The sequence below is a fragment of the Falco cherrug genome, chromosome 1, assembly GCF_023634085.1.
Source record: "Falco cherrug isolate bFalChe1 chromosome 1, bFalChe1.pri, whole genome shotgun sequence".
Taxonomy (NCBI): domain Eukaryota; kingdom Metazoa; phylum Chordata; class Aves; order Falconiformes; family Falconidae; genus Falco; species Falco cherrug.
In genome coordinates, this window is record NC_073697.1 from 59597756 (window position 1) to 59611612 (window position 13857).

Genomic DNA, 13857 nt, shown 5'->3' on the forward strand with positions numbered 1-13857 from the left:
CCCTCCACGCGTGCGCGCCCGCCCGCCCGCGGCCGGCTGGGCGGGGCGAGGCGGGGAGGGGAGGGGCCGGGCGCGGGGGGGCGCGCAGGCGCAGTGGGCGCCGCGCCTGCCTGACCTCGGCTCACCTCGGCTCACCTCACCCGGTTCCCTGCTGCTCCGCTCCGCTCGAGGAGGAAATGGCGGCGGCCGCGCTGCCGGGCGGGGCGTGGGCCATCGGTCATCGGCCGCGGGGGCGGCGCTCCCGCGGGGTCGCGTCCGGGCGCCTCGGGATCGAGGAAGCCCGACTCGGCCGGACCTGGTAGCGCCGCGTCTCCGGCTCGGAGCCCCGGGGCTCACCGGGCCGACGGTAGCCGGGCTGCGAGGTGGGGAGCCGGCGAGCGGGGTCGTCGCCCGGCCGCGCTCCGCCTCCGGGCAGCGGCGCCGCGGGAGGCTGCGAGCGAGGCCGCCTTGCGGCACAGGCGGGGCGGCCGCCGCCAGCCAGGGTGTTGCGGGGCTGGGTTTGCGGGCGGGCGCAGAGCTCGGGGCCGAGCCCTCGGCGGGGCCTCCCTGCCCGAACGGTAAACCCGGTGCGAACGGCCGTTCCGGGCAGCGCCTGAGCGCTTGGCGCGGCGCGTTCGCTCGTTCCCAGAGGGCAGCCGGCAGCAGCTCGGGTGCTCCCGGGGAACGGACGTGCCAGCACGAGTCATTCAGGGATACGAATAACCCTGACGGCGGTCGGTGGTTTCTTTTATCGGTGTGCACAAAGGGTAAAACTAACAGAGTGGCAGAGAGCAGACTTGACCGTCTCGGGCCTTTTGTTAGCGTGCAATGCTGTTGATACCAATTTTATAGAATAGTCTTACTAACGTTAAAAATAAGTAATGACTCTAGCTGAATTTAAAATCTCAGCACCTAATAAAACTCTGGCATCTCTAAGACACTGTACTAATACTACACGGTTTGCACAATTTATTTTGTACAGTACTAACATTGGCTGTTGCGGTCTGAGAGGTTTCTGGACCACCAAGCTGATGGAAGGCTCACAGCAAATGAGTTTGCTGCTTTCTGACTGAAAAGCCGTGATTTAAGTCAGTGCTTCTCATTTGCTTACAGTTTGGGGGGGTGGTGGCATGGTAAAAGTAATTGTGAACTCGATTGACTGAAGTGCCCTGTATGGGGGGTTGAAGGATTTTTTAGGCAGGCTATGTCGCTACACAGTGACGAGATGTAGATCTGTTTGGAAAAATGTATCATTTCAGCATCATAGCTATCATAGGAGTTTGCAAGACTGTCTCTGATAATAAAAGTGTTACTGTGTTTGTGTGATATTAAAGCTTACAAAAACTGTAAGATGAGCCCATATTACCGACTTTGTGGAGAAAGTTGTGAAAAAGCCCAGCTAATAAATACAAACATCAGGTATCGTAAATGTTACTCAGAGACGACTAACTGATACTGCAAGGTCTTTATGTACAGCTGTAACAGATTCCAGCCACACTGCCTACTACAGAAGTGGAATATGCTTAAATATGCAGCAGTTATGTTTGCATAAACCTGCTCTGCATGCAGCAGACATTGCAGCGAACTGTTTTCTGTAAAATAAAACATTGCTCAGTGGTAATAGTATGTAAATACTCTGAGTTTTCTTTCTCAGTGACAAGGCTGTTTATTTTTCAGTTCATCTCCTAAACAGCAATATATCTAAAAGTGTAGTTACAAATGTGTATCTGTAGAAGCCTCATTAGTGTTTGTGTCTGGAATGAAGGAATTTGACTTGGCTGCAAAAATCTCATGGATTTTTTTTTCTGGGTTACTTTTCAGGTGGGTCAGTTTCCCCATTTGAGTCACCTTGTGACTGAAGTCTTATGCAGAGGTATTGTAGGGATAGGAACCTCTTTAACAGTAACGCTGCTAAAGAGCGAACCATGAGCTCAGTTTTTCCGCTGGAGGAATTTTAAAAAGCATTAGGATAAAAACACTTTCTTAGTTACTGATTCATACTCTATTTCTAGCTTTCAATTGAGGAAAATGTGATACAAACAAAACTAATCATTTCATTACTCATGCAAAGCATAGATAATGTTCCTATGATGAAATGTAGTAAAGATAATAGGATACAGCAGGAATGGAAAAATCCAGGAGAAAATGCAGGAATATTTTCAATAAAAATGCATAATTATCAGAACTAGAATATAGTCAAGAAGCCAGGAGGCTAAAAATAACATCATGCTGCATATATCAAATTTGCCACAAGATCTTTAGTAACTAGTAGTAATTCTTCAGAAAAACAAAGTAGAGATAGCGTGTTGTCTCTCTTCACACCTTGCATGCATGGGAGCGTAACACCTACCTGAATCGGGAGCATGCTTTCTTGTAGTTTTGCTTATCTACAGTTGTAAACAGTTTTGTTAAGAATATACTTATTTTTATTAGGAAGGAAAAACTGATCCAACTGTCAGTGTTTTAAAAGAGTGGGAAGATCATCCTAGACACTGGAGAAAATTCTTGAACACATGTCAAACAAACGGAACTGTTAGTCAATGGATTCAGAGCCAAATCCTGATTTTATATCACTATACACATTATTGTCTTTGTCACCTTTTCACTGGGTGGAACTCGGAAGGTACTTTGAGCAGAGTTCCACTAGTCATTTCACTGTGAATTAAAGGAGTATCTTCTACTTATGCTGGCTAAAAGGAATAATAAAGTATGAATTGGAACCTACCAGTTACTACCCTCCTTATCCCATTCCATTTAAGCAGAGTTTGTATGAAATGAAGAATCCAGATTCTCTGTGTCAGTGACAGCCATCTATACATATCTAAAGGTAAATATGGCTTTCATTCACTATGTCAATTTCTTTCACAAAAAAACCCACAATGGAAACAAAAAAATTTTATTGTTTCAGACTTGCCAAAGGAGAAAAAAAAAAAGTATTTCAGTTAATTTATGTCAGAAAAAATGATCTGCATTCAATTTTTCTCAAGCAACACAGCGTTTCGTATCACAGCTTTTTGTATTGGTGTTTTCATGAGCAAAAATATTTTGTGCTGATAGTGTCATCTTACTCATAATGTCTTTGGGGGGTTTCTTCTAAGTCGGTTTCTACTGCTTCAACTTCTGCTAGTTTTGACTCGAGCTCTGTAACAACAAATTACAATTTGTTCTGATAATTACAAAAGAGGAAAAAGACTTCTATTAAGGCCAAGATCCATCTCAACAACAACAAAAAATGGAGCCACCCTTGCGACAACTTATTTATCTCAGTAAAATATCTATAACCATGAAACTGCAAAATATCCATGCTTATCCAGTATTCCTACTGCAGAATTACATGAATTCTTTGGGGTTTGTAGACTTTTTTTTCTGCAAATGTAATCAAAAAACTTCTCCACCTTTAAACAATGATCTTTAGATCTAATGATTACAAACATAAAATTTCTATAACATGAATTGTTTTAAAATATTTCTTATACCTTCCACCTTAAGACGTATTCCCCCACATTCAGCTACTCCAGTGAAGCTGCCTTTTATTTCACCAGTTTTATATACAAGTATTGTGGGCAAATATCTGTTATGGTAATTCTGAACACAGCTGTTCACAATGGCTTTGAGAAACTTGACTTCTGGAAACTTTATGGCTAGCAGGCTGAGATGTTCATTAACCAGCAAACACATCAGGATGCTAGAAAAGAATAAGAAAGTATGATGACACTTCTGCTGTACATTATTTGTAAAATAATGGAAGTTATTAAAAATAAAGCCTTTGAAGAATAAATATACCTTTTCTTATAGTCTGCCTTTAATTTGTTACAAGAATTGCACCACAAGTTTTATTTAACTGCTTCTAAAATCGTGATTTAAAGAGCTGTCCAAGTACAGATACATAATGGACACAATCTATCAAATATGTGAGTATCGCTACTAGATGCTTCGAGTGTTGTGCCTCAGCTCATTCCGTCCCATTTATTGTAGAGTTCAAATGAGATCTTTTAATCTGTAATATACATTTTACTTCAATTTATTTGAACTGGCTTTCAGTTTAACATTTATTTACTTCATTCTTTTAGTGAAATTGTGAATTTTTTAGTAAAAAAGTAACATTGGGGAAACCAATATAGTCGTACTACTACCATAGGCTTGTTCATTACTTTCATAGCTACTATTTGCAATACGATCACTGTATCAACTTCAGCAAAAAAGAAACACACGCTCCAAAACAATGGAATTTTTTTGATCCCCTGCATCCCGTTAACCTTTGAGAAGTGCGGATCTTTACTGTTAACTGAAGCTCGAGAAGCTGATTTAGCCTATGGACCCTCGGTGACTCCCAGCAGTACCCTCTCGTTGGCAAAGACAGGGCAGGCAGTTTTGTTACAAGCCATATGAGACTTTAGAGATCTCCTATTCATTCCTAAGAAATTACGATTTTCCTCACAGACTCTTACTTATGCAATGGTAAAGTATAGAATTAGTTCTCCAGTAAACAAAAGCAAAAGCAAGAAAAGCTGCTTTTTTCTTTCTTCAGACCTGTAAGTTTAAATTATTGTGATTTAAGCAATCTCATTTGATTGTTCTATTGCCTCTGGAAATAACACTCAATTCCTGACAACTGAGAAGAATCAAAGATGCTTTCTCCCTGCAGGCTTAAAAAGAAGGAAAAGACAAATCTATTCTGGATCTAAAAACTGCATTCAACATTCCATAATAATTCTCTGTGCTTTTCAAAAACTAATGGACTTGCTTTGACATTCTGCTGGATCCTGTCACAACTTCTGCTATCATTAGAGAATTTATTGGGGAACTGATAAACTAACAAATTCCCTAGCTTTGCTCAGTTTTCATAACTGAGAGTTTTCCTATTGGGCTTTTGCTTTGTTTGAGTTGAAGGGGAAATAAAGGTAGAATAATCCCTTTAGAGCACTCCTGCTGAGAAAAGAATCTGCAAACTTTCTTTAACACAGATAGTGGACAACACTCAGTGAAATTCAGAAATCTCAGTGAGGTTAAGTGCATGGTGATAAGCACACGCAGCAAAGAAATCTTTCATATAACTGAACGAAAGTGATTAACTATTGCAAGTTAGTAAATCAACAAATCAAGGAGGTCCCATGCTCTGTGATTCCATTGCCTCCAAACAATTTTTTCATTAGTTTACTGTATTTCATTTTTCTTGGTATTGCTTTTTACTTACCAGTCCAATTCTCTATATTGAAGAATTCAACAACACAAACAAGAATGTAATTACCTTGACCAATAAAGATGAATTATAACCCAAACATCGCCTGGAGCATTTTTAACTTCCTTTACATACTGCTCTCCACAAATTTATCTTAGCTCCCCATACTTTGGCCTCCTCTGAAGACACTTCCATTCCTGCATGCGTTTCTGCATAATTAAAACATAATTATAACAATAAGCATTTTGGAACATTTAAAATGCATTTTAAAGTAATATCTAGTGCATTTCTCTCGATTACCTTAAAAAGCACTTCGAGTAACCCTTTAGCTCAAGGTCTTCTAACATAATTTCAGAGCTAGAAAGGCTTCTATGCTAATCTATATAAATTAAGATAACATTAAAATACATTTTCTTAGTTCATCAGTATCAGATACGGAAAACAAGTAACATTGCACAAGGGTTTATCATTTCAGACAAAGCAAGAAAAAATAAAGCAGGTACTATTTGTTTTTATGATTCTGAAAATGAGATTAGTTTGAGGAAGAACTACTAGTACTTACACCAGACAATTTTTAAAATATTCAAGAAAATTGGAATGTAAAAACAGTAGATGGCAGTATTCATCTATAAAAATACTTGCAAGGTAGAAAAGGGAAATGCCTTACTGAGATTTGTTGAACTAAAAGCAACTATTAATTTTACTAACCGAAAGCCACTATAAAAGTGGCTTTTCAAAAAAAGATTAAATAATATATGTGCAATGGTTTTACACTCTAACAACAATGCATGACAATTTAGGTTCACAACTTCCACATAATTATGTGAATTATTGTCTTCCTGTGAGAATACAGCACTAGATATACAGCATTAGCATTAGAATTATTTTAGTCATTTTAATAATGCAAGAGCAGTAAGTACAGGTAGATTCTAGGCAGAGGAAAAGTTTTGATCACATTAACTTTTTTATTCTGTGTAAACTGCATGTCTCATTTTTCTTATTTACAGTACAAAGCTCTGCAGAACTCAGCAGAGGACTTTGTAAAACGCCTACAAAAATATACATGTGTATGTCCAGTGTAGCTAAAATTACTAAGTCTCCATACAAGGTGTCAAATTTTTCTGAACCTGAATTCAGAAAACATATTGACCCTGCATGGTATTGTAAGTAAAATGATTGGTGTACGCCTAATAAATAGCTAAGTAAAGTTTTGCCTAAGAACAGGATATGATAGATCACAGAACTACAGAATCACAGCATGGCTGATGTTGCAAGGGGCCTCTGGAGGTCGATTCAACCCCCTCTGCTCAAGCAGGGTGTGCACTGAGCAGGCTCCCCAGGAACATGTCCAGATGGCTTCTGAACATCTCCAAGGATGGAGACTCCACAACCTCCTTGGGCAGCCTGTGCCAGTGTTCAGTTACCCTCATAGTAAAAAAGTGTTCCTGATGTTCAGAGGACACCTCCCATGTTTCAGATTGTGCCCTTCTTGTCCTGTCACTGGGCCCTACTGGCAACACCCTGGCTCTGGCTGCTTTATGCGCTCCACTCAGGTATTTATAGACATTGATTAGATCTCCCCTGAGCCTTCCTTCAATATAAACTTAAAATGACTATTTTCATGGAGTCAGAAATATAAAAGCCATTAAAATTAATCTTGGATAAGAAGCAAAATAAACACAATAATTGTGTATTAGGAGTCCTCGGTTGACTTGATAAACACATTTCAAAACCACACAAGTTTATCAACTACCACCATTCTAGCAGAGAAACTGCAGTGAATGACATAGTGAAACTGTAATTCGTAACACATTTTATATTGCATTTTTATTTCAATAATATATTTAGAAAGCATATTGTGCCAGAAATAAGTGCTATCCAAAAGGCAGTATTTTCGCTTTACACAAAATTATACAAAAGATGTATTTTGCTCATAATACTGAGATTAATTATTTAATTATCAATTAAAAATACTAAACAGTTTGATTCCAGCACTGCAATACAGTTTTCTTCTTTAATGGCATGCCATCCTGATATAGGTGGCATGCATTCCACACACACAACAGTATCTTTCACAAAGTTGGAACCATGTATGTTGGGACCCTGTTTTTTCTAGTGTTCTTGTGCAACATGAGAGAGAAAGGATACTCTCGATCAACCCTCTGTCCATTTCTTCCTGGCTTGAAATCCACAGAAACTGCTATCCAGAAGAGGAGAGAGAAAATGTGATACAGAACTTCCTCCTTTGAGCGTTAATCATCGTTGTTCTGACTCCTAAAGACTGGTAGAGAATATCTTCAGAGTGGCAAAGTGAGGAGTACAGTTTAATCAAGCAAACAGAGAATGAACTGTACTTGTGTAACTTAGATAAACCCTTCGGACATACAATGCCTCTCAACATACAGTACCGTACTATTTCTTCAGCAGAACTGAGGATGTATAACAGTGGTTTCCACTGTGGCCCCTTCTATTCTTTCTCTCTCAAATATCCAGCTTTCAGAATAAATAATTCTGTTCTAACAAAATGTCAAGGTAAAATACGGTGTAAACTGCTTCTCTTTGCCACTGGCAATCAGAAAGAAGTAGGACAGGAAAGTTGGTGCCCTCTATCTGCTGGCAAAGGAGCAGAAGGTGAAAAAAGGCCCTTGTGTCAGTCAGCCGACATTATTATTCAAAAGATTCTGAGTTTACTTTTCAGGAGCATGTACACATACAATAGTGACATGCACTATTAATCTGGATAGAAGTATCTTACTATACCTGTACATTTCAAAAGCTTTTCTATCATCATTGTCATCAGTCATCTTCAGCTTCCTTCAATTCTTCAAGATTCATTCTTTCATATGGTTTCACTAGGAAGTTCTCCAAAGTGTCTGCAAACATTTTAAATGTATGAAAAGTATTATATAGACATGGAACTAATGACAGATAAAGATCTACTAATTTCAGAAATTAGTCAACTTTGGCATAGCTCTGGGTAAGAGACAGAAAAAAATGAAATTTATTTAGCTATAACTATACAGGAAAACACAAAATACAGGAGCAGATTACTACCAATTGTTAAGAATGTGAATCTTGCCTATACTGACCGGTTTCTTTATGAAATTTTAAAAACCTGTTATCCATATGTTACCTGCCATAAAGTTTGTCACTGTGTTGTATGTTTAATTCAGAATTCTTTTTAAAATAACAAAACGAAAATAGTTAAAATAACATAAAATTATTGTACGATGGTGGTTACAAAAAGCATTATTGAAAATAACTCCACTTTTAAAATTTTGTCATAATAATGGCATGTATTTTTAATTTTACTTGCCTTCTGCTTCTTTCTGCAAGTGTAAAACCATTTCTCCAATTTCATCTTTCGGTTTTTCTTTTGAAGGAAAAATTCCAAAATTTCTCAGTGTGTCATTCCATTCAGTATCTTCATTTGGATCCTGTTTTGATATTATGAAACTAAATCAACAAATCAGTCTTATGCACCTTTTTTAAAATCAAAACCAGCCCTTTTTCACTTTGGAATATAGTAAGAATATAACAAAACACCATTACTTAAAGGCTTCAGTACCTTCACGGACCTTCATTGTATTGGGTTTGCACGGCAAGGCTTTGGTAGCAGAGGGCTGCAGGGGTGGCTTCTGTGAGAAGCTGCAAGAAGTTTCCCCTGTGTCCAACAGAGCCAATGCCAGCCGGCTCCAAGCCAGAGCTGCTGCTGGCCAAGGCCAAGCCCATCAGCACCGGACGGTGGTAGCACCTCTGGGATAATATATTTAAGAAGGGGGGAAAAAAACCCTGTGCAACTGCAGTCAGAAGAGAGGAGTGAGACTGTGTAAGAGCAGTCACTCTGCAGACACCAAGGTCAGTGAAGAAGGAGGAGGAGGAGGAGGAGGAGGAGGACGAGGTGTTCCACGTGTCAGAACAGAGATTCCCCTGCTGCCCATGGTGAGGACCGTGGTGAGGCAGGCTGTGCCACTCAGCCCATGGAGGTTAATGGTGGACCAGATATCAACCTGCAGCCCATGGAGGACCCCACACTGGCATAGGTGGATGCCCAAAGGAAGCTGTGACCCCATGGGAAGCCCATGTTGGAGCAGGCTCCTGGCAGGACCTGTAGACCCAAGGAGAGAGGAGCCCATACTGGAGCAGGTTTGCTGCAGGACTTACGGCCCTGGGGGGGACCTGCACCAGATCAGCCTGTTCCTGAAGGACTGCCCCCTGTGGAAGGGACCCACACTGGAGCAGTTCATGAAGAACTACAGCCCATCAGAATGACTTATGTTGGAGAAGTTTGTGGAGGACTGTCTTCTATGAGAGGGACCCCATGCTGAGGCAGGGGAAGAGTGTGAGGAGTCCTGCACTGGAGGAGGAAGGAGCAGCAGACAACTGTAATGAAGTGACTAGAACCCCCGTTCCCTTGTGCCACTGGTGGCGAGAAGGCAGAGAAACTGGGAGTGAAGTTCAGCCTAGGAAGAAGGGAGGGGGTGGGGAAGGGGTTTTTAAGTTTTTGTTTCTTTCTCATTATCCTATTCTGATTTGAATGGTAATAAATTAAACTTAATTTCCCCAAGCTGAGTCTGTTTTGCCCATGACAGTAACTGCTGAGTGATCTCCCTGTCCTTATGTCAACCCACAAGCTCTTCGTTGCATTTTCTCTCCCTTGCCCAGTTTGAGGAGGGGAGTGGTAGAGCTGCTTTGGTGGGCACCTGGTGTCCAACCAAGGTTAACTCACCACAATCATTCTCTTATGAATATTCATTTGTAATTTTTCACTTATTAACAGAAAACAGCAAGATAATAAGAGAGAAAGAAAACTCAAAATGTAAGCATAGATAAAATAATCTGTCTCCAAAATATCAGCTAAAAAATTGTCTAAAAGATATATGGAAACCTACTTTAGAAACTCAAAACTATATGCTGCTTAGTCAAACATACTTAAAGAAATACAGCATTATACAGGCAAGATTTTTGTATCAGTATTTTTATGCTTCTACTATGAACAAGGTATTGACACTGTGAATAAACATGTAAAACAATGCCTAGAATAAGAAGAAAAATATTTTTATACAAATTATTAATATTAATGTGTCAACATAGGCTACTTCATACACCAAATTTGTAGCACAGGACTTCTGTAGGTGTTAAGTCTACATTTGTGGTAATTTTAATTAAACAGTTAAGATAAAGGAACTGCATGCTATTTATAAGACTGCATTTCTACTGAAATTACATTAAAAGAATCTGTTTATTGCAACTGGACTGCCGTCAGAATGGTAGAATAGCAACACATTAGGAGGCCTCAAATATGGATTAGAAGTAGTAATGCAGATTTAATTTAAAACAGGTTGTTAATCAAAAAGTGTGGTATTTTTGGCCCTGAAATAATGATTTGTTTGAAAACCTCCATAAAGAAATCTCTGTATAAATACGTATGTATCAGAAATATTTAGTGTTATTCATAACTCCATAATAATGCAGCATCAAATGAAAAAGAAGTATATTACAATAATTTTACCTAAGGAATCATCCAAGATTTCCATTGGATTACTACCATGCCCATGAGAACTGCATTGGCCTTTCAAGCTTACAGCTAACTCGTTTTTATCCAACAAAGATCTTGTACAGAATTTGAATGAAAACAAATTCTAATGAAGATCAAGTGCTACACAAGCCTCAGGAATTTCACAAAGCTAAAAAGAGTGCTGTAGATGAAAACATACTTGGGAAATCCACAAAGAGAGTAAATGGAATCACGCTATCACTCCCACGGAAGTACAGTGGGTTTGCAAGAAGACTTGGCTCTGCCAGTTTCTCTGCCATGAGGAAGAAAGCGGGGCTTGGCAGGATTTGGAGTGGGAAGGAAGTGGCAGTAGTTCCTCCAACGCTCCTACTACATGTGCTCAGCAGACTGCAGGCAAGGGTACTGCTACCAATATTCACTACTAGCAGAGCACTCCAGCTTTGCAAACATCTAGTGCCTTATTGCTATGGTAAGGAAGAGTTTTCATAGCTTAAAACTTTGGTTCCTTCTACAAAGCTCCAGTATCCAGATTTTGGACTACAGATGACAACTCCATTGTAAATAGTTATACTATTTGGAAAATTACTTTCTGTATCATTCTACCTCTAAGAACATGGTTATTTCATCACCAAGTCTTTCAAATATACTAGCAAACTTACTTTATCCACATATGAAAACATAGATGAAGAACTAAAAATAAGTTATGTTTTCCCCTTCTTTGATTGAAAAGTAATTTATATAATCCACTGGAAAGAATAGAAGAGAAGCTCCATATATATTCTAATTAATTACATGGTCACTAATGGGTCTAGAATAGGAAAAACCCAAATGCAGATTTTGTTACACTGTAATTCCTTAGGGTTTACTTTTTGTTGCATGGTTTTGAAATTATATGTCCAGTTACGATTATGTTTTTTATTATGTTTTATAATGCCTTGTGATAAATAGGACATAAAAAAGTCCTACACTGAGTCTTACTGCAAGTTTTCAACCCTTCACCAAAGCCAAATTTTTACTTAGGTACAGCCAGGGTATCAAAAAATCCACAGAACTAAGAGGCCTACTCCCCCAAGGGAAACACTGAAGAAACACGAGTGATAGGCACTCTGCCACCCTCAGAAGTGCTTTAGTGTATGATGTCTTGACTTAAATCAAGATCAGATTTCCTCACTTCACAGAATGCAAATCTTTCTCCACAGTAGAAGGATTATGAAGAATCACAAGGCATTATAAAACATAATAAAAAACATAATCATAACTGGACATATAATTTCAAAACCATGCAACAAAAAGGACTACTGAAACACAATTTGAATGTAGGTAACTTAGAAGATAAGCTCTAGCCAGTTTTTGCCAGGGATGATTTTGACACTTTGTGTTTTTCTGTATATGTAGGTCCTACATAAAATCTTTCCATAGTATTTCACATAAATGGGCTATTTTATACTATTTCTATTTAATGTTTGCAACATTCAATAGGTTTGTGTAACCAGTTGTACGTTAGACATTTTCTAGATGCTGTTAGATCTACCAAATGTAAAAGCAAAAAAAAAAAAATCAAGAATCCTATATCACAGTAAATGTAACAGGAGATGGCGTCTCATAAATCTGAACTCCAGTGTCAAGGAAGAGAAGATCAGAAACCAGCAAACCTTTTATCATTTTTTAAACAGATTTAATTAAATCAATGTTTAAAAAGTTGGTGTTAAGTGATTAGCTCAAGGTTGTAGTAATATATGAAATATATGAAAATATGTGTCAAAAAATTCATAAGATATTTGATGGGAAGAGTGCAAAGAAGCCAGGCAGTGACAGAAGTGATCCCATGTAAACTGGAGTTTGAAGGTAGAGCGCTGAAGCAGTATTACTCTAATAGCAGGCCACAATCTCAAGCAAAAAAACTCACAAAACTTGTCACTGTTGCCAATGATAACGTTAATTACCACCAGCTTTGCCAGTGGTGATGCACATAGAAAGTCGGGAAACCCACAGGCTGGGTAATGCCAATCCTAACTCTTCAAATAAACTTGATTTGCAGGGGGGGTTGTTTTTTTGGCGAATGACATGAAACAAATTCTCAATGTTTTTAAAATATGCTACACCTATAATTGTCAAGCTAGCAGGGTGTAATATTTCATTATTCTTACAGGGCTGTAACGACAGTTAAACTCACAGGTTTCCTGGTGTGTTTGCACCAGGCACCCCCCACAATCTGCCCTCCCGCCCGCCAGGTCTGAGGTGGCCTCAGGCGGCCGCCCGGCTCTCTGCCCTGCGGGGCCCTGCGCCAGCTGCCACCTCGGTGCCACCTCGGTGCCACCTCGCTGCCACCCGCCGCGGCGCGGGCCCCTTCTCTCTCCGGCTGCCTCCGTTGAGGCGGTTGCCCCGGCCGGCACGACGTGGCTCTGTAGCGCTCGCTCGGCACCTCCCCCCACTACCCGCCTGCAGTCTGCCCCATTTCCTTGACGGCCCCACCTCAAGTCCCTCATTGCCCTCGGCCTCAGCTGCTGCCCCACTCGGACAGCTCGGGACTGGGGTGACCCTCCCGCCCACCTGCACGGCTGCCGCCGGGGCGCTGCCTCTCCCCGCGGCGGCCGCCATCTCACCCGATGGTGACAGGGCCGCCCCGGCCTCACCGGTTCTAACGGCGGGAGGCGGGAGCGCGGGGAGGGGCGGGGTGGCCGGCCCGGCCGTTCCAGCCAGCGGTCTTAAGTTATTGCTGAGAAAACTGATCCCGTTTACAAGAATTTCAGGAAGACAAAAAAAAAAACCCACAACAGAAACCAAGCAAAATTAAAAAAAAATCCAAACAAAACCTCAAACCGGAGGCACTTTCCGCCTGGGCCCCCCGAGGCGGCGGCGGGGCGCGGGTGTGCCTGAAGGGCAGCCCTGGTCCCCGCCTCGCCCTCCAGCCGCGGCCTGTGCCTCCCGCTGCCTGCTTGTAAGGCAGTTGTGGGAAGAACTGAAACAAATCACCTAATTTAATACAATACAATACAATGAGCGTTTTGTGGCAGGCCTCGCATTAGTTTTGACCGGGGGTCATATATAACTAGATCCTCAGTTCACAAATAATTGCACCAGTCCAACTGGAGACACAGCAGAGGGGAAAAGAAGCAGGTAAGAAGAGGGGAAAGAACTTCAGCTGGTTTCCACCTCTGAGGCCATCCCTTTTCGCAGCTAT

At 40.8% G+C, this 13857-nt stretch overlaps 1 protein-coding gene across 1 annotated transcript; it reads right to left on the minus strand.

The window, feature by feature from the left end:
* Nucleotides 1-2961: 2961 nt before the first annotated feature.
* PDCL2 (phosducin like 2) lies at nucleotides 2962-9896 on the minus strand. The gene is given in 9 exon segments (XM_005433637.3): nucleotides 2962-3061; nucleotides 3063-3120; nucleotides 3456-3664; nucleotides 5228-5367; nucleotides 6746-6749; nucleotides 7919-7956; nucleotides 7958-8010; nucleotides 8475-8595; nucleotides 9888-9896. Coding segments are annotated over 9 exon segments (732 nt in total).
* Nucleotides 9897-13857: the final 3961 nt, after the last annotated feature.